Below are 21,168 nucleotides of genomic sequence, written 5' to 3' on the forward strand. Positions count from 1 at the left end.
CACACCATGTCAAAGCTTATCCACATGTATTTCAAGTATGGCAACCAGCCCATCTGACACCTCTTCACCAACTTCTTGGACCCTGGATGCTACATTAGGCTATGAGAATATAAGGCATTGTTTAGACTCACTGTGCAAAGTGATTCCAGAGTGCTAAGAGTCATATCTTGTTCAGAGCCAATCAGTCCAATTGTAGTGAATGTACTTACATCTATTTGTGTCAAGTAGACCATCAACAAAGGTGATGTTTGTCATGTATCTCCACTTGTTTTGTTCAATATGTCCAGAAAATGTGGAATGTGTCGTCAACTCTTCTGGGATAGTCACATTTGTACTATTACCTATGAAATAGTTTCTAAATGTTTTGTTAGCATTCTCATACATCATGGTGAAAACAAATAACGGTAATCTCTGGCATACCTTCCAATATCATACCTGTTTATTATATAATCAGTGGACATCCCTTGATGATTCACACCAAAAGAGGCCGCCAAAACTTACGCATCCCATCCAAGATTATGATGAGTAGTGCTGTCTTGCTCTGCAGAAGTGCTTGCAAATCATTGTCAGTATAATCAAACCTTGCTGCTTTTGCGGTAGTACACTTACGCCAGGAAGTATGCTCCACTTCATATTTCTGAGTCATTCCTCCTCACTTTCAGAGCTTCAGGGCTCACCTAGTTTCTTGCTTGAAAACCCTCACATGATTTCCACCATAGATTGACTCCAGGCATGTTCCCAAATATGGGTCATGGAAATATTGGTATCTCAGAATGTTTTTTTGAATCTCTGGTGTACAAGTCAGCTTATGGCTCAAGTGACAAGAGGCTTACGAGTCCCTGTTCCATCTCCAAGGTCAATTGACTGTAATCCACCCATATGAAGACCAAAACACTCCCCTCCAAATCCAGCCCCAGCAAGGTAATTGTAAAGACCACCACCAATGATGCTTTCCACCATCACCCTGGGATCTGACCTGTTGGATATGATCACATTGACAGGTTCGTGGGAATCCTGGACATTGTAAGCTTGTAGACTGTGGTTGGAAGGGTGTCACTGGCAGCAAGCTTACTGTCATCATACTCCCATTCAGGAGCACTGGGTTATAGTAGCCCATGTCAATGGCCAAAACTCTATGACTGGCAATTGCCATGAGCAGGGCACAACACAAACCATACATCTTGTACCTGGATGATAGTTCCAAACATGTGGTGTATAAATTCAAGTGGAGGAAATTTATATGTTGGTTGAGTCATCCACAAACGCTTTGTGAGTCTGTGACAAAGGAGCGCAATGTATCTACGACTGGAGAGTTATAACAAGCCAGCAGAAATCACACCTTTATCCTCAAGTACGGTACCATATTTGACATTGTATTTCTATTGGGCATTTTAGCTGCACTGAATGTCAATTTCACTCGTCGCATCAGGCGTTGCACAGAGGTTCAAAAGCTGCAGATGCTGAGAGCTCTACCTCGATGTCACGTCAACACTCATGCGATGTCACGTCAAGGCGACACTCATGAGCATGCTGCTGTTTCCGTGTCATGACGAGAAGCGAGCCTTTTACCGTTGCGCTGTTATCTTGACATCGTAATCCCAATCATCTTGTAATTGAACTCAATATGAAATTTGTGTACATCAAATTGAACGCTCTGCGTCACTGCTAGCGACTCGATTGAACATCGTCCTAATCCTCCCAGGGGGACCCCTATTAGACCGCGCAAAGAATGGTACCAGTCTCAAACGATCTTCCTCTTCTACCCACCGCTTTGCCTTCAAACTCGATCCGTTCACTACTCTCATCGACCCAATCTCGGTCTTGCCGTCGTGTCGAAGCGAGTACACCGCATTGTGAGAGACCAGTCCGATCAAAGGGATCCCCTGGATCTCCATCGGCACTTCGTCGAAAGTCGTGCCCTCGTGTAGACCGATATCAGCGAAATGGGGGTATCGACTTTCTAGCTGGGGATTGTCGTATGTCTCAGCAGTGTAGACAATCGGTCCGCGAGCTACTGCTAGGCTGTCTTGGTGGGTGGCCGGATGGGGAGATAGCAGACGGACTGGCATACTGAAGGAAACTGAGATTGTGCTTCTGGCCGGTAAGATAAGGCAGGCGAAGCCCTCGATGTCATGACGATGGCCCGAGACGGCGTCCTTGATGTCAAAGCCGACTGCGTAGTCTGGTTTAGGTATTCTGATACACCACTCGTAGTCGGATGGAGCAGTGAGCTGGAGTGCGGTTCGACCCTCCCAAGGCATCTCGCTCGTCATCTTAACAGCAGCCGTCCCACCGTTGGGAAGGGGTATCCGTCTTGTCGCCGACATGTAAAGGAACACGTCCAGATCGATCCTCTTACTGCTTGTCTTCGCCGACCACATATAACCGCCTAGCAAGCCCATAGTCCGCGTGAGATTAGGGGGACAGCAACATACATCGAACCAGTCGTGTCGATCCGCCACTTGATCGCCGTACGTAGCGAGGGGATTGCCGTAGTAGAATTTGCTCCCATCAAGGCTCGCCCCGCCAAGGACCGTGTTCAACAAGCACAATTCGAGCACATTGCGTGCTTTCGCGCTGATTTCATGACTGAGAAGCCGCTCGCTGACCATCATGCAAGCGATGCTAGCGCAGGTCTCTGCGTAACATCCTCCTTCGTCGCCACCATTCGGGAGGAAGTGGGGAATTTCAGAGAAACCTTCGATATTCGGGACACTTCCCACGCCACCGGTGGGATACATCTTCTTGTCGACGCAATCCGTCCATAGGCGTCTGGCATCCTCCAGGAATGGACCATCGATATCTGCAGCAGCTGTGACCAGATACAATGCTCGAACCGAGTGACCAAGAATAGCGTCCTGCTCGCGCAACGGCGCATGCCATTGGTGATATCGTCCGTCATCAATTGAGTCCATAGTAGGGTGGTAATAGGTATCCTTGCGTCGCTCAGCCTCCCACACGAAGAAAGGTCGGCAACCCAGGTCAGGCTCCCGCTGGCCACGAGCTCCCAGAAGGTATCGTCCAAATGCATAGTGTCGAGGATCTTTGGTTTCGCTATACAAGCGTAACACTGCCAGCTCCAGTTCTGGATGACCGGGGTATCCATGCAGCTGGTTCGCTGCTGGTCCGAAAGTCGTCATCAGAAGGTCAATGTACTGTGAAGGTTGCTCTGATTAGCCGAAGACTCATGTGAAGCCTCTCTCAGATCATAACAGGATCTTCGAGATTCACCTTGAGCATGACAGTTAGGAATTTGCGGCTGCCGGTGTAACGATGGTGTGCAAGCGCCGCCTCGAGCAAGTGACCACAATTGTCTGCAAGCCATTGTCAGCATCCAGGAAGGACATCTTACACATCATCACCGTATACTCACACATCTCATGCATATCTCTCAAATTCTTCAATCTTCCCGCCTTGTCGACAACCGTGAAGTAGGTGCCGAGGTATCCGTCAGGCTGCTGTGCCTTGACGATCATGTTCACCAACTCATCGATAGCGGACACGAATTCAGAGGCGTGAGACGACTGTTTGCCGTCAGGCGAGTTCAAGAAATAGCATGCAGCTTCGATCCTGAAGCCGTATTCCGACTTCAGCAAGTACCGCCTATGACATGAGACTTGACCGCGGACATACCATTTGCCAACGTCAGAGTCCCAGAACAGGGTTGGTGGAGTGCCAGTAATCTGACAACGACTGTCAACCCAGATCCTCATACCCCTAAGAACAATCCATTCACTGTACATTTGGCGCCGTTAAGCTTGCCAATGTCATACTTTGGATGCCATCCGAGCTTAAAAGCGTGATAGCTGCCCTGTTTTCGGAGCTGATCGAGCTGAGTCTTCAGCACCCGCTCGGAGTACAGCGATCTGATTTTGCCGTAAAATGAGTTTGGGTCGATAACTGGACACCATATCAGTGCTCTTGTCAGCAAACTTCGATTCCAAAGTGCATGTTGAGCAGCCTGAGCTCACCGGTCTGCACAAAGCTTTCCTGGGGATGAGGGCGCTCGTAAGGTCGCGAGAAATTTCGATCGACTTCCTGGACGAGGGTCGGAGCGACCTCGCTCGGCGAAGACAAAAGGTTTCCCATGGTACGAGACCGCCTAGATGACAAGCTGTGACGAGGTGAACGAGGTGTTGCTTTCTCGGCTGACCCGATCGACCATACTCTCCGGTATATGACGCTCGTCGGGGCAGACCATGGAAAACAAACAAATGCGATCGTCTACGGGATTGCGGGGTTGTCAAACCCGAAATGAATGAGTGCGTCGGCAGTCGACTTCGTGGAGAACGCTGATGTGAACAGCCCCACCAGACGCAGGCTTCAAAGCAATAGTACCATGCTGTGATATCCAACTTGAGTACCGCCAGGAGCTGGGCTTCTCCGCCTATCAGACAATAGTTCGGAATTGACATCCTAAGTGCTCCTTCTTGTGTCCAGAAATTGATCAAGAGAGCCACATTTAGACGAAGTACACTGCTAGGCCAGAAGATGCGTCCGAAGCTCTCAACAAAGTCGGAAACGTCGGTCAGAATGTGTAACCTTGAGCGACGTCGGTCTGACGTGCTTGATACGGAAGGGCGTCCGTTGATCGGCGTGGCCGGAATGCATCAAATTCTGCGAGTGCATGCAATCCGCCACTCAAAGGGACGGCGGACAAGCCAGAGATTCGGAGGTCAGGAATCTCATCGGTCCTGTGAGGCATCGTTCCGTCATTCTAACCTTTGCTGAGCGTTTGGTGTCATGCCGAGACGTCAGAGAACCGTCAGAAACCTGGAAATTCTGGATGTACTGCATATACCTCGCCGTCTTTCCGGCATACCCGATACCAATGTCATAGTGGAGTACCATGGCTTTTTCGTCACCTGTACTACCATCCCAAACTGAAACGCTGTCTCAATGCCGAGCCGACTCGCCGCCGCTCGGCGGCCGCCCCTGATGGACCACTCATGATGGACTTGTTCTCGATCGCTCTTCTGCTGAGGAAAGGCATTGTCTGATGGATCAGCGTATCTCTTTGATGTGAACCAACCTCTCGCAAAGTCCCGTAGGCGATGAAACACATTGACATTGCTGATCTACTGGGCTCGAAAGAGGCGCGAATGATGTCCGACAGGTCTTCTCGCATTCCTGGACTACGTTAGATTGATGCCGTCTTTGCAGCACTTACCATAAAGCTGAGCTACATTCACTCGACCTTCGACATTCTTCCTCAGCCTCAGAGTGCCATTGGACGTTCGAGATGCTAGACCCTTCGCCTCTAACGTTTCTATAATGATCTTCACCGAGTCCGCATTGTGTGTGCCGAAAACGACAGCGAGGGGCGAAGCCGTTTCACGAGCAAGCTGTGACTTCAAAGTCTCCAGTACCGTCTCCACGGTACCGTTGTAGGAGGCGTCTGTGAGTGTTTTACTAAGAAGCGTCGTCAGTATCGCACTTAATCAACACGCTCACTTGGCCCAAACCGCTCCGTTGCCTGGCTTTCCAGCTTTCTCGGCTACCGCGCGCTCTTTAACAATGTAGCCTCCTCGGACCACCTTCAACCCTAAAGCGTAGCCATTGGCTTCCGCGTGCTGGATCGCTGCTTGCAGGAACTTGGGTTGTCGCATGAGATACGACTGATATGTCCCGCTATTCTGGTTTCAGCTGGGTTCAAGATGATCTCGTGCCAGGCTCACTATATTACAGGTCCCTTCCAGCTGACTGTACCCTTCTCCGTTGATGCGCTTGGCGCGGGGCGATTGTATTTCATGCTGAGAAGGAGGGTGTAGCTATCGATCGCTGGATTGAGCCAAGTCTCCTCGGCATCTAGGATAACCCGCACGCTGCAAAATCTGTCAGTGCAATCACCTTTTGATGAGCTTACCCATTACGTCTCGCACGCTCAGCTATAGAGTCCAATCTGTGCCATAGCAGTTGCAGCTGACGTAGATCCTCACTCGTCAGACCGGTCTCATTCGCGCGTTTCTCGCCCGCCGTGATCGGAGCGATGATTTGAATATCGTCCTCTGATGGGAAACCGGGGTTCGGGACTTGGGCCCCTATACGAGCGGTGTTCGACGCATGTCTCTGATTGAGAACGCTCGACGCACGCTCCATCACGTCGTGATCGATGAGACCGCTCTGCGAAAAGTCAATCATACGTCCCACAGCTCTACACTTCTACTCACCACTTTCACCGCGAAAGCAGAGCTCCCTGGCGCCCAGCCCTCTGCCTGCATCCGTTGCTCAAATTCCCCTTGCACATCTAGTGCTCGTTCTATCTCTCGAAACCGTCTGCTTTCAACATCCAGCTCATCCGCATTGACGTCCACATCAGCCTCGGCCGAATAATTGAGTGCTGAGCCTATGTTGTTACGCCTCAGTGCTTCCATAGCTGGAAGGCACTCCAATGCGGTCTCTCCGGGGATGAATTGGGCGAAGAAGGTCGCCCTGACAACTGCTTCTGTTATGGTGGGTACGAGAGGTATCCGACTATGGAGTAGGAAGTCTAGTATGCTGTTGGAGGAGTCTACTAAGCTTGGTAGACCAAGCACAGACCAGACGAGATAAGACCGAAGCAGTTGCAGAGTGGACGCTTGAGAGACACCAAACGAGTCTACGGGCTTCTCCCGTTGTATGGGGCTATCGATCGTCGTGAGGGCTACTCCTGCGAGGGACATCGAAGCAAACGCGTAGCCCGTCCACCGATAAGGTCTGATGCCCTTCCCTGCCGACTGCCGTCCAGATTCAGATAAGAGTCTACAGAAATGATAAGGTCGGAACATCGTGTCGATGGACTCCCGCTGGATGATGCACTGATCCTAGAGAATGCTCGCAAAGCCATAAATCAGTTGGTCGTCGTCGTCGTAGCAATAATCGTCGACCACTGAGCCCATCGCTCGAGTCGAAAAGCATCGCTTGAGGAGATAGATAGGGAGATGTAGATGATACAGAGAGGATGATGGAAACCCGGATATCCGGAAAAGCCGGCAGGTCCGCTCTCGATCGCATGTGGCCGATGAGATCAATAGGTAGATAGTTTACAGCCAATCAGTGTGATATGCATCATTCAATCATTAGCCAACCCTCCTCCCTTCCACACAGCCCTCAGAGCTACGAGTAAGCATCGCCAACATGACGTCTTACTTGGTGAGCGCTGCATCAATGTTGTCATTGTCCAGCCGAAAGTCCACAGATCCCGCCGCAATCGATGCTCGTTTCAAAGCAATCTACGAGAAAGAATGGGCGTGGCGTCAGGCTCAACGTTTGGAAGACGGGGAGGATGAGGGGGGTATCCAGGGCCATCTCCCACAAGTAGATGAGAAGAGCCAACAGAAGCGGCTCAGCTACTGGAACGACGTGCTCCGACAACTCGACAAGATCGATCCCACAACGCTGTCCTCCAAAGAGCAAGTGAATTACGACGTATACCGAGCCCAGATCGAAGTGTTCGTCAATCAGCAGAGATTCAAAGACTATGAGAAACCACTCAATGCCGATACCGCTTTCTGGTCCTCTCATGCCGGGACAGCTCGTCAGACTTTCGAGCGTCGAGACGATTTTGTACACTACATTGCCAACTTGAAGGAGGTCCCGCGCTACTTCGGTGAACAGATGGACAATATGCGATCCGGAATGAAACGAGGTTTCACACCGTCGAGAATCACCCTCGAAGGACGGGATAGCTCCATTGTCTCGGTCACAGACGCTAAGACAGCCGAAGACACGATCTACTACAAACCTTTCGTTAGCATGCCGGCCACCATTCCTCTGGCCGAGCAAGCTGATCTCCGATCACAAGGCGCCAAAGTCATTCGAGAGTCGGTCTTGCCAACTTACCGTACGCTGTTGTCGTTCTTCCGCGAGGAATATCTGCCCAACACTCGCGAGGATTTGGCTGCTGAACGCATGCCGGACGGTAAAGCCTACTACATGGCGAAGATCAAAGAGTTCACCACAGAGGATTTGAGACCCGAAGCGATTCACAAGATTGGAGTGGATGAGATTGCGCGCATTCATTCCCAGATGCTGGACACCATCAAAGATTCCGGCTTCAAAGGCAGCTTCCAGAGCTTCCTGACCTTCCTCCGTACCGATCCACAATTCTACGCCAAGACGCCCGAGCAACTTCTCAAAGAGGCTGCATGGATTGCGAAGCAGTTCGATGGCGTGGCAGATAGGTACTTCGGTCATCTTCCTCGTCGCCGATTTGCGATCGTTCCAGTGCCCGATGATGAAGCCCCTTTCTACACTTCGGGTAGGGGTGGACCGGGAGTGTATCTTGTCAACACATACGACCTACCATCACGAGGCTTATATTCACTTCCCGCCTTGACTCTCCACGAGGCGGCCCCCGGACATGCTTTCCAGATGCCTCTAGTGCTCGAACAGAAGGATCTTCCACCTTTCCGCAAAGCCTATATCTCTGCTTACGGTGAAGGATGGGCGCTATACTGCGAGCATCTTGGCACGGAGATGGGGATCTATCATACTCCATACGATATCTTCGGCATGCTGAGCTACCAAGCATGGCGAGCTGCGCGATTGGTGGTCGACACAGGCATTCACTCTCTGGGATGGTCACGCGAGCAGGCGCAGAAGTACTTGCACGATAACACTGCCCTCTCCGACCACGAAATCGAGACTGAGATTGATCGCTACATCGCCTGGCCAGGGCAGTCGCTTGCCTACTATCTTGGCGAGCTGTCGATCTTGAAGTGTCGGAAGAAGGCCGAGGAAGCCCTCGGCGACAGATTCAACATTCGCGCCTTTCACGATGCGGTCTTAGAGACCGGCTCCGTCCCTCTTCCGGTGTTGGAACGACACATCGGCGCATTCATTGAGAACGGCGGGAATGGTCCTTATCCCGAGGAGGAACACGGGATTCTGTAGGATAAGGTGCTCCAAAAGGATTCAAGGTTACAGGACAGGACGATGTATTACACAGTGCATGTAGATCATGAACGTATATCACAGGTCTGTGGCAGATTTAGAGTCGAGGCGCCATACACGCCATCCCTGGATAAGCAATCTTGAAGCATCTCTACAAACTCATCGTAACCCCACGCTTCGCCAGCCGTGTTGATACCGACATTCGCCTGAGACGTCAAGCTCTCTTCTGCAGCCGGGGGCGAGAATGGCAACCATTCGCTCCTGAGAAATTTGATTATTTCGAACGCACGGCGGGCTTCAATCCACGTATAGGCTGTTACAGTCAGCCAATATCATGGATGAATTAGACTTACATATCGTGTTCATGGAATGGACCTTACGTTCTCTGTCTCAGCATCGTCTTTTTGACCGAACTCGGGCACTCACACATTCGTCTAAGCTCCGAAGATTATGACTATAGCTAACAGACCAGGTCGGACTCGAAACGAGGACCAAAAGTCGAATCGTTGCATTGGCGAATATCACGGGGACTGTCACTCAGCGTCGATATGTCTGAAGAACTTACTGATGCTAGCTACACTGTTGCGCAGACCGTGTGTCCCGTCGAAAACCTTAGAGGGGGTCAGCCTATGACCGGGGCATGAAATCGCCACTTACAGTGAGAAGCTCTGTGATTGCGTCTGCAGCCTGCTCACATCTTTGAGCCGGAGACGGGTCAATACTCAAGGCCGCCCTGAAATACGGCCGGAGTAGATAGATCACCGTGAGATGATACACCATATGCATCATGAGGATATGGGGGACCGGATGAGATTTCGGTTGTCGGAACGGTTGGTCCCTGTACCAGGACTCGAGCTTCGCGAGTAGCCCCTCAACTCGAGAGTCACGGTCAACGTACTCATTGTCGGTGGATCTTGTCACTGTCAGCATAGGCGTCTGATAAACTCCAGGACCCTCACAAGGCAATGTCTACCACTTGTCGCAAAATGCATGCTAATCTAGCAGACCAGTGGAAGACCGTTGAACGCATGGATTTCGCGCCATTGATAGGATTACCCGGACCAACGTAAGGCCATGTCTCATCGTCGGTAGCCGTCTCGATAGACGGCAAGGGAATGTCTGAGTGACTGTTTGTCATACAAGGTCGACCTGCACAGATTGCCCGGAGCTCCTTGTCAGCCTCATATCGCCTCCGGTACGCTTACCAGATCCTGTTGAAAGAGTGTCCAGTAACCAGCACTGCGAATTACACGATCTTCGGCCGTTATCTGACCCGCGTCGACAAGGTGATCACACTGTAGTCATGATTGATTGATGTTTTTAATCTGATTAGTCAACGGAAGTCGAAATTGACCGACCTTCAAGTTTACCCCCAGCTGGACAAAGGTCAGCCAGATCTTTCGCCAGAAAAAGGACATACCGCCTGGACACAGGCAAAGGCCATTCCAAAATGTATGTAACCGATATTGTGAGCTGATTTATCCGTTCTCAAGTTCAAACACCTGTTGACCAGTTAGCATACGACTGCTTTCAAATCGTAGTGACGCACGCAGCATAGAGAGCGAGAGCTCTGGGTGTGCTCAAGTTCGGATCGTCTGTCTCGTTGGTCACCATGCTTGAGCAGTGCTGTGGTAGCATAGCACTCATCGTCGTGGCGAGATCGGGCCATATCTCGCGGCTGAAATGCAGTCCGAGAAGTAACGCACAGTTGTGGAGCAAGGGCGAGTAAGAAGAGGTGCGTTTAGCCGTTGGGGACGAGGTTGGCGTGGCAGAAACCAGGTTGCAGGCCTCCAGGTCCCGTAAAAACGCAGGCATGTCTACTGCCATACACCATGGGGCATAGTAAGCACCGAACCTGTTCAGCGCGGCATCGTGTATGTTCTTGGTTATGTTGAGACCATGAGGCAGATGTTGGGCCCAGTCGACCCATTCGCCTGGTCGGAGATCGACCTTCTCGCTCTGAGGGGTAAGGGTACCTTGGCTGGCGTCCGGTGCGTACGACCAAAAGGACGTAGGTCCATACTGCATATGAGAGCTAGTGCCAGCACGCTTGCAACATGAGCTACATTCGTGGCTGTGTCTTACCTTCAAACGATCATTGCTAAAGATGGTCGGACGGAGCGCCAGTGCTTCGGTACGATACGGAGAAAGGCTTTCGTTCGATGCGGCTGCGTCCCCGGAGGCCGCTACTGAGTAGTTGGAAAAAAGCTCTTCTTCGGGTGCAGAAGAAGTCGAATGGATGGTCTGGGAATTTGCGGTGCATATTGGAGGATGAGAACTGGGCGATGTCGGCAGGGCCACCACATTCTCAGATGCAGGATTGCTTCCCGTAGCCTCTGGCGATAGGATGGGTATTGTGACTGTCGCTAACGCTGCGGGCTGAGTAGCACGTAACAAGCTCATCAAGTCATCGAGCTTTTCTCGGATGTTCCCGTTGCCACCACGTTTTCTAAGTCAATCAGCCAACGGACTGGATAGCGAGAGTATGCAGTATATATCGACTGACTTCCTTCCATCGGTCTTCACGCTGGTGCATTCGATTCCCTTTCTGGAACAAGGTCCACAGATTGGCACAACGCCATCGCATCTCGTTTTCCTGGTCGGTCTCAGTCGGACTGATTCCCATACGATGTAAATGACTTGACTCACTTGGTCCTGCAAGAATCGCAAGCTTTTGTGACGTGATCGACATTGCGTCGTCGCTTCTTCGCACCCAACGGTTCCAAGTTGTCGGCAGCGGGAGGCATAGACCCACGGCGATCATCTTCCGCGGAGCTCATGACGAAGCCTGCAAAGCAATGGATACGCAAGGATTTGTTCGCTGGATTTAGCGGGATGTGTTGATCGGGTATGCCGTCCATCTGGCGGTGTCTCCTATCTTTCGGTGTGATCAGCCGGGGTGGAGCGCAGGCATCCTGTGACTCTGAAGACCTGGAGTGAGCCCACGTTGCCTGACTCGGCATCGTTTCCCTCAGAGATAAGAGCATGCATTGTCATGAAATCCTTAGTCATGGAACCTGTTAATAAACAGATCCCGCTATCTAACGCCCTTTTTTTCCGTGAAATGACGCTAACCCGGGAATGATGGAAACCTATCCTTGTTCACCACTCTTCTTCTGTTCACACTCCGCATACCTGTCACATCGTGCCTGCCATTGCGAGGAAGACGAGGGATCACGGCCGAGTGGGTGACCTCCCAGTTGGCTCCTTGGTGACCCTCGTGGGTGTGCGCTCCATGTAGTTCTCTGCCGGTCACACATCGGCAGACCCGGTTTCCCTCGCTGCGTACGGGTTTGTCCGGGTTTCGCTTCTCCGATCCACGACTGTTGCAAGGTGGCCACTTATCTCTTGGGTGGCACTTAATAGGTCGGAGGAATTGACTCGTGGACGATGACTTTCTCCCTCAGGTCTCAAGCAGCTTTCCAGCACCATGAGCGACTCCGACAGTATAAGAGCGGCTCCTGCGACTTACTTGGAGGACGAGAAGAATCTTCATGACGCCGATGTCGACGATAGCAAAGGGACAAAAGATGCTGCGATCACAAATACACACGTGCTCGAGGTCGATCACAATGGTTTCGAGAAGAAGGCAGAAGCGTGAGTCTTGCTCTCATAGGTTCAACGAATCACCGCTTGATCTGAAAACCAACGTACCGCAGTGTTCTCGAGATCGGGACCAACGAGGAAGAACTCGCGCGATTGGAAGCCTCCATCGAAGTGATGTCCATTGAGAGAGCCGTCGTTATTCTCAAGCAGCTGGCGGAAATGCACCGAGACGATCAAAACTTCCCAAGCGATCTCCTCCACGAGATCAACGATTTTCTGGAGGATCCGAGCATCGCCGCGAATCCGGATATGTATCCCAAGGTCATCCGAGCTATGAAACTCGAAGCGGTCCTGGCGACCGAAAACTCGCCCTACGTTGAAGTCCGAGTCAATGTTGATCCTACCGATGACCCTACAATGCCAGTATCAACGATCAGGGCATGGTTCATCGGTATAATCTTCTGCGCTATCGGTACCTTCATCGATACTCTGTTCGCCTTTCGAAATCCCAGTATCTCCATTGGTACAAATGTTGCGCAGCTCGCCGCATGTAAGTACCCTTCGAAAGCTGTGGTCGTGAGCAGAAACTGACACCGATGACAGACCCCATCGGCACTTTCTTTGCTCGGGTGCTTCCTGACTGGCGGTTCCGTTTCTTCGGAGAGCACAGTCTCAACCCTGGTCCTTTCAACCGCAAAGAACACATGCTCATATCGATCATGGCGAACCTCACTTTCACTGCCCCGTATACCTTCTACATCGTTCCCGTCCAGGCCATGACTCAGTACTTCAATATGCCTTTCGCGTTCGAGCGTGGCTATCAGATTCTCATCTCCTTGGCAGTCAACCTATTCGGCTACGGAATGGCTGGTCTGCTCAGACGATTCCTAGTCTATCCGTCTTCAGCTATATGGCCGGGCTCATTGAGTACAGTCGCGCTGGTCAAGGCCTTCCACTCCGGCATCAATGAGCCTGTCAAGGGTCCCTTCAACCGAACATACAAGGCCTCGAGAGAGAAGATTTTCCTCGTCGGCATGATCGTTATGTTCTGCTATTACATGTTCCCGGGCTTCATCTTCCAGGCGCTGTCGGCTTTCTCATGGATGACATGGATTGCACCGGACAACGTCAATCTCACAGCTGTGACTGGGATCTATGGCGGAATGGGGCTCAATCCGTGGCCCACGTTCGACTATAATCTGAGCGGTGGGTCGGGATTATATCTGCCCACATACTCTGTCGTCAATCAGGTCGCCGGCCTCTTGGTTGCCGCCTGTATCATCCTCGCAGTGTGGTATACCAATACCTGGAACACTGGTTATCTCCCCATCAATTCGAACGGCACCTTCGACAATACTGGGGGCAGTTACAATGTCACGGCGATTCTCAATTCCAAAGGCGCCCTCGACGAAGGATTATATCAAGCTTACAGTAAGCCCTTCTTCGGTGCAGGCTACATCGTCTATAATATGTGGGCATTCGCATCATACACAGCAGCATTCTCGTATGTGTTCCTGTTCCACCGCAAGGATATTGCACGCGGCTTCAAGGGAGTGTATCGAAGCTTCTTCAAGCACGATGAGGAGGAAGACAATCTCGAAGAAGACATCCACTACCGACTCATGAAAGTGTATAGGGAAGTCCCTGAGTGGCATTATCTCCTCCTTCTCATCCTTCCCATTGCCTTCGGATGCGCTGCTGTTGCCGGGTACCCTACGAATGCCACGGTCGGTGCGCTGTTTTACGGCCTGATCATGCCCGCTGTTCTGATCCTCCCCATCGGCATCATTCAATCGGTCACGGGTATTCCAGTTGCGCTGAACATTCTGGCAGACATCATCGGCGGTGTCATCAACGCTGGGCACGTCAACAGTTTCATATACTTCAAATGCTGGGCGTACCTCTCCTCCTGGCAAGCACTCTCCTTTGTCGGCGACCTCAAATTGGCGCATTACGCCAAGATACCTCCTCGGATCACCTTCTGGGCTCAGATCGCCGCCACCTTTGTTTACGCCATCATTTCCTCCCTCGAATACAACTTCATTATGGGCATCAGCGATGTTTGTACTGAGGACGCATCATTCCGTTTCACCTGTCCTTACCAGACGAGTTTCTATTCCGCCACTATTTTCTGGGGTGTCATCAGCCCCAAAAAGCTGTTCGGTCCAGGACAGCAATACAACATGATGCTCCTCGGCTTTCCTCTCGGCTTCGTCGCTGTCGGCGTATACTGGGCTCTTCGTCGGAAATTCCCCAGATCCAAATTCCTTCGAAGCGTTCATCCCGTCGCCTTCATCATGGGACCAGTCACCACTGCTACACCATACAATTTGGCTTACTTCATTGGAAACCTCTATCTCAACCTCTTTTCCTTCCAGTACCTGCGCAAGCACTATCTTGCATTCTGGGCAAAGGTAAGTTCCTTCCTTCAAGGATCCGGGCATCGCGCTGACTTTCCACAGTGGAACTATGTCATCAGCGCCGCATTTTCATGCGGTATCGCCATCGCCGGATTGTTCATCTTCTTCGCTCTCGAGCTACCCAAGGGCGGTCTCTCGATTGACTGGTGGGGGAACAACGTCGTGGGATTGGGATGCGAAGGTGCCGGGGGCTGTCCAAGGCTTCCTGTTCCCGATGTCGGTTATTTTGGACCTGCACCAGGTAGCTACAGCTAAGTTGAAAGCACGAAGAGCAAGAAAGAGGTGAGAGGAGCTCGGTGAGCTAGCGCAAGAGATTTGACCTGGAAGAGCGATGTCTCTCTGCCATTGTGGAGGAAAGGAACGAAGGGGTGTACCGGGTGAAGTCAATGGGCGATGAACGAGATAGCTTTGAGAGTTCCTACAGGAGTAGTAACGAGAGTTGTAGAACAGTGTATATGCGTTGGTAGTGGCTCTGCTTCCGTTTACAGTATGAGTGCTATATGGTCGAGTTATGTCAATGCGATTTCTGAATACGTCTCCGCCATGCATTGCGATAAGAGTCGATCGTGCTCAAACAAAGCCACCTTCTCCCCTGTGACTAGTCTGATCAGACAACCGATTGTTATGATACTGAATGCCCGTAAGCAATACTTGATCGCTGAGTTTGAAGATCTTCCGACTCGTCGAGACTTCGGAAAGTATCCTATCACTGGATTGGGCGTGGGTGTCGAGACTTCATTTGTGAAACAGGGCCTGCGCCTATTGACGACTGTATTTGTCTACATCCGATTTATACCGAGAGTACGACTACAGTAATGCTCGTCTACCCCTTTTACTTTGATATACGAATTCTGCAGCTGAGACAATTGTCCCGGCATCTTTGGTCAGGATATCATGCTTTGTGCATGTACGCTGCGCAGCGATATCTTCTAAACGACTTATTTCAAAAGGTAAACCATGTACCTCCGAAATAGGCGCTGAAAAAGGGAGCTGCACCAATCAGCGACAAGTGCACTGTTGAGTTTCCAGTAGTTGATGAATGGCTATCACTTTGTATCTAGCTTGAAGATCTGTTGTAGCATTCCTCCACAGAGGTATAATATCACTTCCACAAAGGTATTCCATCGGTGCTACCGAGATTGGGAGGAGGAGGAGGGGCATTGCCAGGTGTCAGGGGGCTACGCCAACCAACGGTGTGTCCCGTCGTTCAGTCTACTAAAAGAGATCGATTTGCAGATCTTTTGTGAAGTTTGCCAGGAAGCGCCTAGAGTGTCGTTTGGTGTACTAACCTGAGGGTCTTTGAACGAAAGACAGCCAAGTTGTCATGACGGCCATTCCGCCACGACCACGAATAAGCCATTATTACGTAAACCCTCTTGATATCTTCGACTTCTTCGATATCTTCGAGCACAACTCGATATACTCGCCGAAGACCGAGTTAAAGGGGGCTGCAGGTGAACGATAGAAACAGGAGGAAGTTGATCGATGTTCTACGCATCCTGGCGGATGGATCAGTGGAGATATATAGGTACATGGTCTTAGTTCTCGTTGTTCTAGTCTTTCTCTAGCGATTTCTCGATTGAAAGTCATACCTAGTACCTTGCTCATCGTTCAACGATATCACTGTGGTACCTCAGTCTATCTAGAACTACTACGAGCCCTTCTAGATATCCGCGTCAAGTTCCTCGCCATCCTCGCTATCCTCGTTATCCTCGTTATCCTCGTTATCGTCGTTTCCTCATAGTATACTGTCTCGTTGTGTGATAGGGCTCATTGACTGAGGCCACATTGACCATCGTGACACAAGTGTCACGATTGCATACCAGTAAGGCAAACTCCCGACAAAGTTCCCAGGAGTTTGACAAACAATTGAACAAAACGGCATTCATCGGAGAAAGAACCGAAACGTCGGCAAACTTATCAACCCTATTCACCACATACGGTAAATACACAAATTGTTCAGCCACTCGAGGTTTCTTTCTATATCCAGCGAAAATGTCGCTACACATGCAAGGTTTGACGAACTTGTGCAAAGGAAGGCATATATACATGAACGTAGTGGAAGGAGAAAAGAGTTCCCCATCGATTCTAGATTTTTGTCCTATCGTAGTGCCTTTGAATATTATCATCTTGAACAACCTTGATACATCGACCAACACTTACTTGGCTGTTCCCGATAGAGAACCCTCAAGTTAGAACACGATTTAGCCCAAGTCTCACCAACATCGCGTATCTTGTCCCAAGTCGGGAGCATATCAACGATAGTAGGCTCCTCATTGTTTACCTTGTATGCTGAACGACGGACATTTCCGTTGGTCGGTGTAGCCCCGCGATACCAAGTACGTGTTGGTCGGTGTAATCTTATGCAGAGGACACAGGTACTACGGGTAGACAACAAACTAGAATTGACGGAGTACCAGTTAGTTTTATCTGCCTGCACTAGATATCCATGTTCTTGTTCCTATGTTCTCCAAAGTTCGTCAAGCTTTCATGTTTTGAGGTGTGTCATTTCCCAATGTTTGGCAAATTTAGGGATATGATCATCCGGAATCAATTGGTCAGGCTACTTTGCCATATTGTGACCATCTGTCACAATGGTCAATGTGGCCTCAGTCAATGAGCCCTATCAAACAATGAGACAGTATGATATGAGGAAACGAGGATAACGAGGATAACGAGGATAACGAGGATAACGAGGATAACGAGGATAACGAGGATAACGAGGATAGCAAATATAGCGAGGAACTTGACACGGATATCTAGAAGGGCTTGTAGCAGTTCTAGATAGACTGAGGTACCACAGTGATATCGTTGAACGATGAGCAGGGTACTAGGTATGACTTTCAATCGAGAAATCGCTAGAGAAAGACTAGAACAACGAGGACTAAGACTATGTATATATATCTCCACTAACCCATCCGCCAGGATGCGTAGAACATCGATCAACTTCCTCCCCTTCTGTTTCTATCGTTCACCTGCAGCGTCCTTTAGCTTGGTCTTCGGTGAGTATATCGAGTTGTGCTCGAAGATCTCAAAGATGTCAAAGAGATTGAGAGGGTTTACGTAATGATGGCTTATTCGTGGTCGTGGCAGAATGGCCATCATGACAGATATGTCATGCATATATGCATATATGTATTTATGTATATGATGTAGTATGACAGCTTTCCAGACACCATGCAAGTGGTTGCTGTTGGTCCTAATCCCCTAAAATCAAAATTAGATGTGTTCTAACTAAAACATCTTGATCCTCTGGGATGAAGATCACTTCTGCTTACTGGTCAAGACAAGTGTCTCTTTGATATATCATTGCCGGCCTTTTTGTCATCTTCACCTCCACCTCCCCTTGAACATATAAGATATATGAGTCCCACAGCAGCAAAACAAAGAATGATGGTTGCTTCCTGCCAGTTGTCTGCAGCCAACAACTCAACAGTACCCCCAGGAGGGGGCTCAATCACTTTGAGATATCTCTATCAGCCAGTGGATGTGTGTGGGAAGATGAGAACTTATAGTGCTCACCCATAGGTGGTGGTGCATTGACTACTTGTGGCAGTGGTAATGGTGCGCCTTGCTCTAGTGGACTTCTAGATTTCCTACCCTTTGGTCTCTGCCTGACAGCTATATCCACTGTCATCAGTACAACATCAGGGTGTCCTAGATGAGAATCACTAACTTCTGATGTTGACTGATCCTCCTGACTTCCTCTTTCTATCCCTTTTAGCATGACTCTGAACTTGGTCCAGATGTGGGTTTTGGTTCAGATTCTGACCACCAAGCTGCATTTGCATTGTCTGCTGAGTCAGGGCAGCCATCTGAGCGGCTTGCATTTGCTGTGCCTGCATCTGTTGCATCATCATGGAGTTCATCATCATCATCTGCATTGAGTCCGCAACCCGAGAGCCACCCTCATTTGTCTGTCCTTGCCTGATCACTTGAATTTGAGGTCTGTGCAGAAGGCACATGCTTCAGTAGTGGTTTTGGTCTAACTTCCAGAGAGATAAAACCATACCCTGATTTATGTTTTTTCATGGACCATTGTCTATTCTGTGTATAGTGATTGTGATATGCTTGAGGTCTATTGCATGGAGGGTTGTGATGATGGGGAGGGACTGGGGGACTAAAAGGGGGATGCACATTGTGAGAGCCAGACCAGTCTGGTGCTTGAGCTTGCAAAGGCTGATAGACTGACGGAGGCTGAGCATATTGAGCAGATTCTTCAACTTGATACGGCACCTCTCCTGGAATCCAATGATCATAGTTTGAGATAGGTGGTGGAGCCAACTGTTGATTATTTTGGCTTGGAGGCTTGGTTATTGGTGCTAATGATTGTTTGGCTTGTTCATTGCCTTTCACAGCCATGTGAGCCGAATCAATGGCTTCAGCTGTGAGTAGTAGAGCAGTCCCTTTTTGTGCTGGTTGAGGTGGCTCTTGAAAGTTATCAGCCTGGCGGTCTGGCAATGGCTCAAGTAAGCTGGCAGAGTCCTGCACTGAATCTGATTTAGACAAAGGCTCTAGGTCATCCTGTGGGAAGCTTTGTAAGGCAGAGTGTCAGTTGCTAGGTGGAATGGGCAATAGGCGGTCAAGGCACTGACCTTGGAGAACTTCCAGGAAAGATCTGGTCTGCTTGCTCATCCATCTTCACAGAATCTCAAAGTGAAACAGGTGTATAAGACATTGACAGGATACGTGATTGAAGTGAGTGGGCAGGATTGCCAAAGACAGGGTATTGTGGCAGCAATTCAGTGAGCCACAAAGGATAACAGGTGGGGGCAAAATACACCACAATGAAGGGAAGCAGACAGACCGGCTGAGACCATAATAACTGGTGGCTAGTGCATGCAAGAACAACATTGCTGAGGCTAAAACATAAATGGGACTCCTATCACCACCCTTGTAGCAGCTGTTCACTCATGCATGTAGGATATCCCCGCAGTGGTCCACCAGGAAGAGCAGCATAAGGCACTTCAGCCTTACCAAAACTGAAGCAGAACCTTGATATCTATAAAACATGGGCTGACCATAAGTGTGTACAAGTGGAGTCAGAGATGGCCAGCCACCCAGGGGAGTTGGGCCAAAACCAAAATCATGAAGGGGATAAGCAGAGCAGTGGGGATGGGGTCATGCCGGCTGAAAATTGCAGGAGGGTATGCACAAACTGATGAAGCAAAAGCTATTGGAAGGTAAGCTGCACCCTTGCAGGTGGATTTTGATGCCATTGGGAAGGGTGGGTTGTGGTCACGATAGTATACCAGTAAGGTCAACTCCTGACAAAGTTCCCAGAAGTTTGACAAACATTCAGACAAAACAGCATTCATCAGAGGAGGAACCAAAACGTCGCCAACTTATCAACCCTATTCACCACATATGGCAAATACACAAATTGTTCAGCCACTCGAGGTTTCTTTCTACATCCGGCGAATATGTCATTACGCATGCAAGGTTTAGCGAACTTGGACGAAGAAATGGATATATACATGAACGTAGTGGAAGGAGAAAAGAGTTCCCCATCGATCCTAGATTTTTGTCCTATCGTAGTGCCTTTGAATATCATCATCTTGAATAACCTTGATACATTGACCGACACGTACTTGGCTGTTCTCATCAGTGAACCCTCAGTTAGAATACAATTTAGCCCAAGTCTTGCCAACATCGGAGTAATCCTTTTGTCACAACGGCAAGGTTAATCTTCCTAGCCTTGCCCAATCCTCTCAAAATAGCGACTGTCTGAGCCTTGTCTGACTCTCCTATGATAGTATCAATTCCTTCTCCTAGCTAGTCCTCCTGTTATGACTCAGGTCACAACATCTTGACATTATGTAAGCCAGCCGAAAACAATGTATTTATACGACGTAGTTATACATTGTATGACAGACCAGGATTTGGGTGGCGATTAGGATCCAGGAAGAGGTATAAATACCCCCCTCCTAGAAGGACGGGGTCCAAAATTTTTCTCCCATGGATCAAATTATCTTTACTTTACTTGACTCTACTTCACTTTGTTTTACTTTACCTTGCCTTGCCTTACACCTTTATTGTATCATTATCAATCCCAAATACTTCAACCATAATAGCTCACCAGATCTATCTGAGCTATATATCACTGTCGGCCCTATCATAAAACTCATGAGGTATATCATTGCTATCAATATATATGTCTCAAGCTTGTAAACCGTTGCTTTCCATCCGTCTCAGATTGATGTAGGGTCAATCGAGCATGGATTGTAACACCTCCCAACTTGTACATACTACAGTGTGGAGGAGCGCTACACCATAATGGAATTCATTTTCATGTCAGATGACAACATGCATAACAATCAACATTGCC

At 49.6% G+C, this 21,168-nt stretch overlaps 7 protein-coding genes across 7 annotated transcripts; 2 read left to right on the forward strand and 5 right to left on the reverse strand.

Annotated features, from left to right (window-relative positions):
- Positions 1-9: 9 nt before the first annotated feature.
- Positions 10-1,180, reverse strand: IAR55_006066 (uncharacterized protein; the record flags this gene model as incomplete). The annotated part of the gene is made up of 9 exons (XM_066949153.1): positions 10-82; positions 132-153; positions 210-355; positions 421-435; positions 502-552; positions 610-627; positions 678-789; positions 834-1,014; positions 1,073-1,180. The coding sequence occupies 9 exons, from the start codon at positions 1,178-1,180 to the stop codon at positions 10-12; spliced, it is 726 nt and encodes a 241-aa protein (XP_066800161.1).
- A 460-nt stretch (positions 1,181-1,640) lies between these two features.
- On the reverse strand, positions 1,641-4,089 carry IAR55_006067 (uncharacterized protein; the record flags this gene model as incomplete). The annotated part of the gene is made up of 6 exons (XM_066949154.1): positions 1,641-3,155; positions 3,232-3,314; positions 3,374-3,570; positions 3,634-3,683; positions 3,737-3,900; positions 3,972-4,089. 6 exons carry the CDS (start codon positions 4,087-4,089, stop codon positions 1,641-1,643), a joined length of 2,127 nt encoding a protein of 708 aa, XP_066800162.1.
- A 781-nt stretch (positions 4,090-4,870) lies between these two features.
- Positions 4,871-6,767, reverse strand: IAR55_006068 (uncharacterized protein; the record flags this gene model as incomplete). Its single annotated transcript, XM_066949155.1, has 6 exons — positions 4,871-5,118; positions 5,171-5,412; positions 5,455-5,631; positions 5,679-5,753; positions 5,867-6,123; positions 6,171-6,767. 6 exons carry the CDS (start codon positions 6,765-6,767, stop codon positions 4,871-4,873), a joined length of 1,596 nt encoding a protein of 531 aa, XP_066800163.1.
- A 379-nt stretch (positions 6,768-7,146) lies between these two features.
- On the forward strand, positions 7,147-8,874 carry IAR55_006069 (uncharacterized protein; the record flags this gene model as incomplete). The annotated part of the gene is made up of 1 exon (XM_066949156.1): positions 7,147-8,874. The coding sequence occupies one exon, from the start codon at positions 7,147-7,149 to the stop codon at positions 8,872-8,874; it is 1,728 nt and encodes a 575-aa protein (XP_066800164.1).
- A 65-nt stretch (positions 8,875-8,939) lies between these two features.
- Positions 8,940-11,654, reverse strand: IAR55_006070 (uncharacterized protein; the record flags this gene model as incomplete). Its single annotated transcript, XM_066949157.1, has 12 exons — positions 8,940-9,187; positions 9,440-9,485; positions 9,532-9,787; positions 9,834-10,023; positions 10,080-10,085; positions 10,148-10,169; positions 10,233-10,250; positions 10,295-10,376; positions 10,424-10,896; positions 10,960-11,323; positions 11,381-11,470; positions 11,524-11,654. The coding sequence occupies 12 exons, from the start codon at positions 11,652-11,654 to the stop codon at positions 8,940-8,942; spliced, it is 1,926 nt and encodes a 641-aa protein (XP_066800165.1).
- Positions 11,655-12,304: 650 nt separating this feature from the next.
- IAR55_006071 (OPT family small oligopeptide transporter) lies at positions 12,305-15,095 on the forward strand (the record flags this gene model as incomplete). Its single annotated transcript, XM_066949158.1, has 4 exons — positions 12,305-12,471; positions 12,534-12,970; positions 13,024-14,834; positions 14,883-15,095. 4 exons carry the CDS (start codon positions 12,305-12,307, stop codon positions 15,093-15,095), a joined length of 2,628 nt encoding a protein of 875 aa, XP_066800166.1.
- Positions 15,096-18,121: 3,026 nt separating this feature from the next.
- IAR55_006072 (uncharacterized protein) lies at positions 18,122-19,202 on the reverse strand (the record flags this gene model as incomplete). Its single annotated transcript, XM_066949159.1, has 4 exons — positions 18,122-18,300; positions 18,363-18,461; positions 18,517-18,788; positions 18,853-19,202. The coding sequence occupies 4 exons, from the start codon at positions 19,200-19,202 to the stop codon at positions 18,122-18,124; spliced, it is 900 nt and encodes a 299-aa protein (XP_066800167.1).
- Between the last annotated feature and the right edge of the window lie 1,966 nt (positions 19,203-21,168).

The sequence above is a fragment of the Kwoniella newhampshirensis genome, chromosome 13 (genome assembly GCF_039105145.1).
Source record: "Kwoniella newhampshirensis strain CBS 13917 chromosome 13, whole genome shotgun sequence".
Taxonomy (NCBI): domain Eukaryota; kingdom Fungi; phylum Basidiomycota; class Tremellomycetes; order Tremellales; family Cryptococcaceae; genus Kwoniella; species Kwoniella newhampshirensis.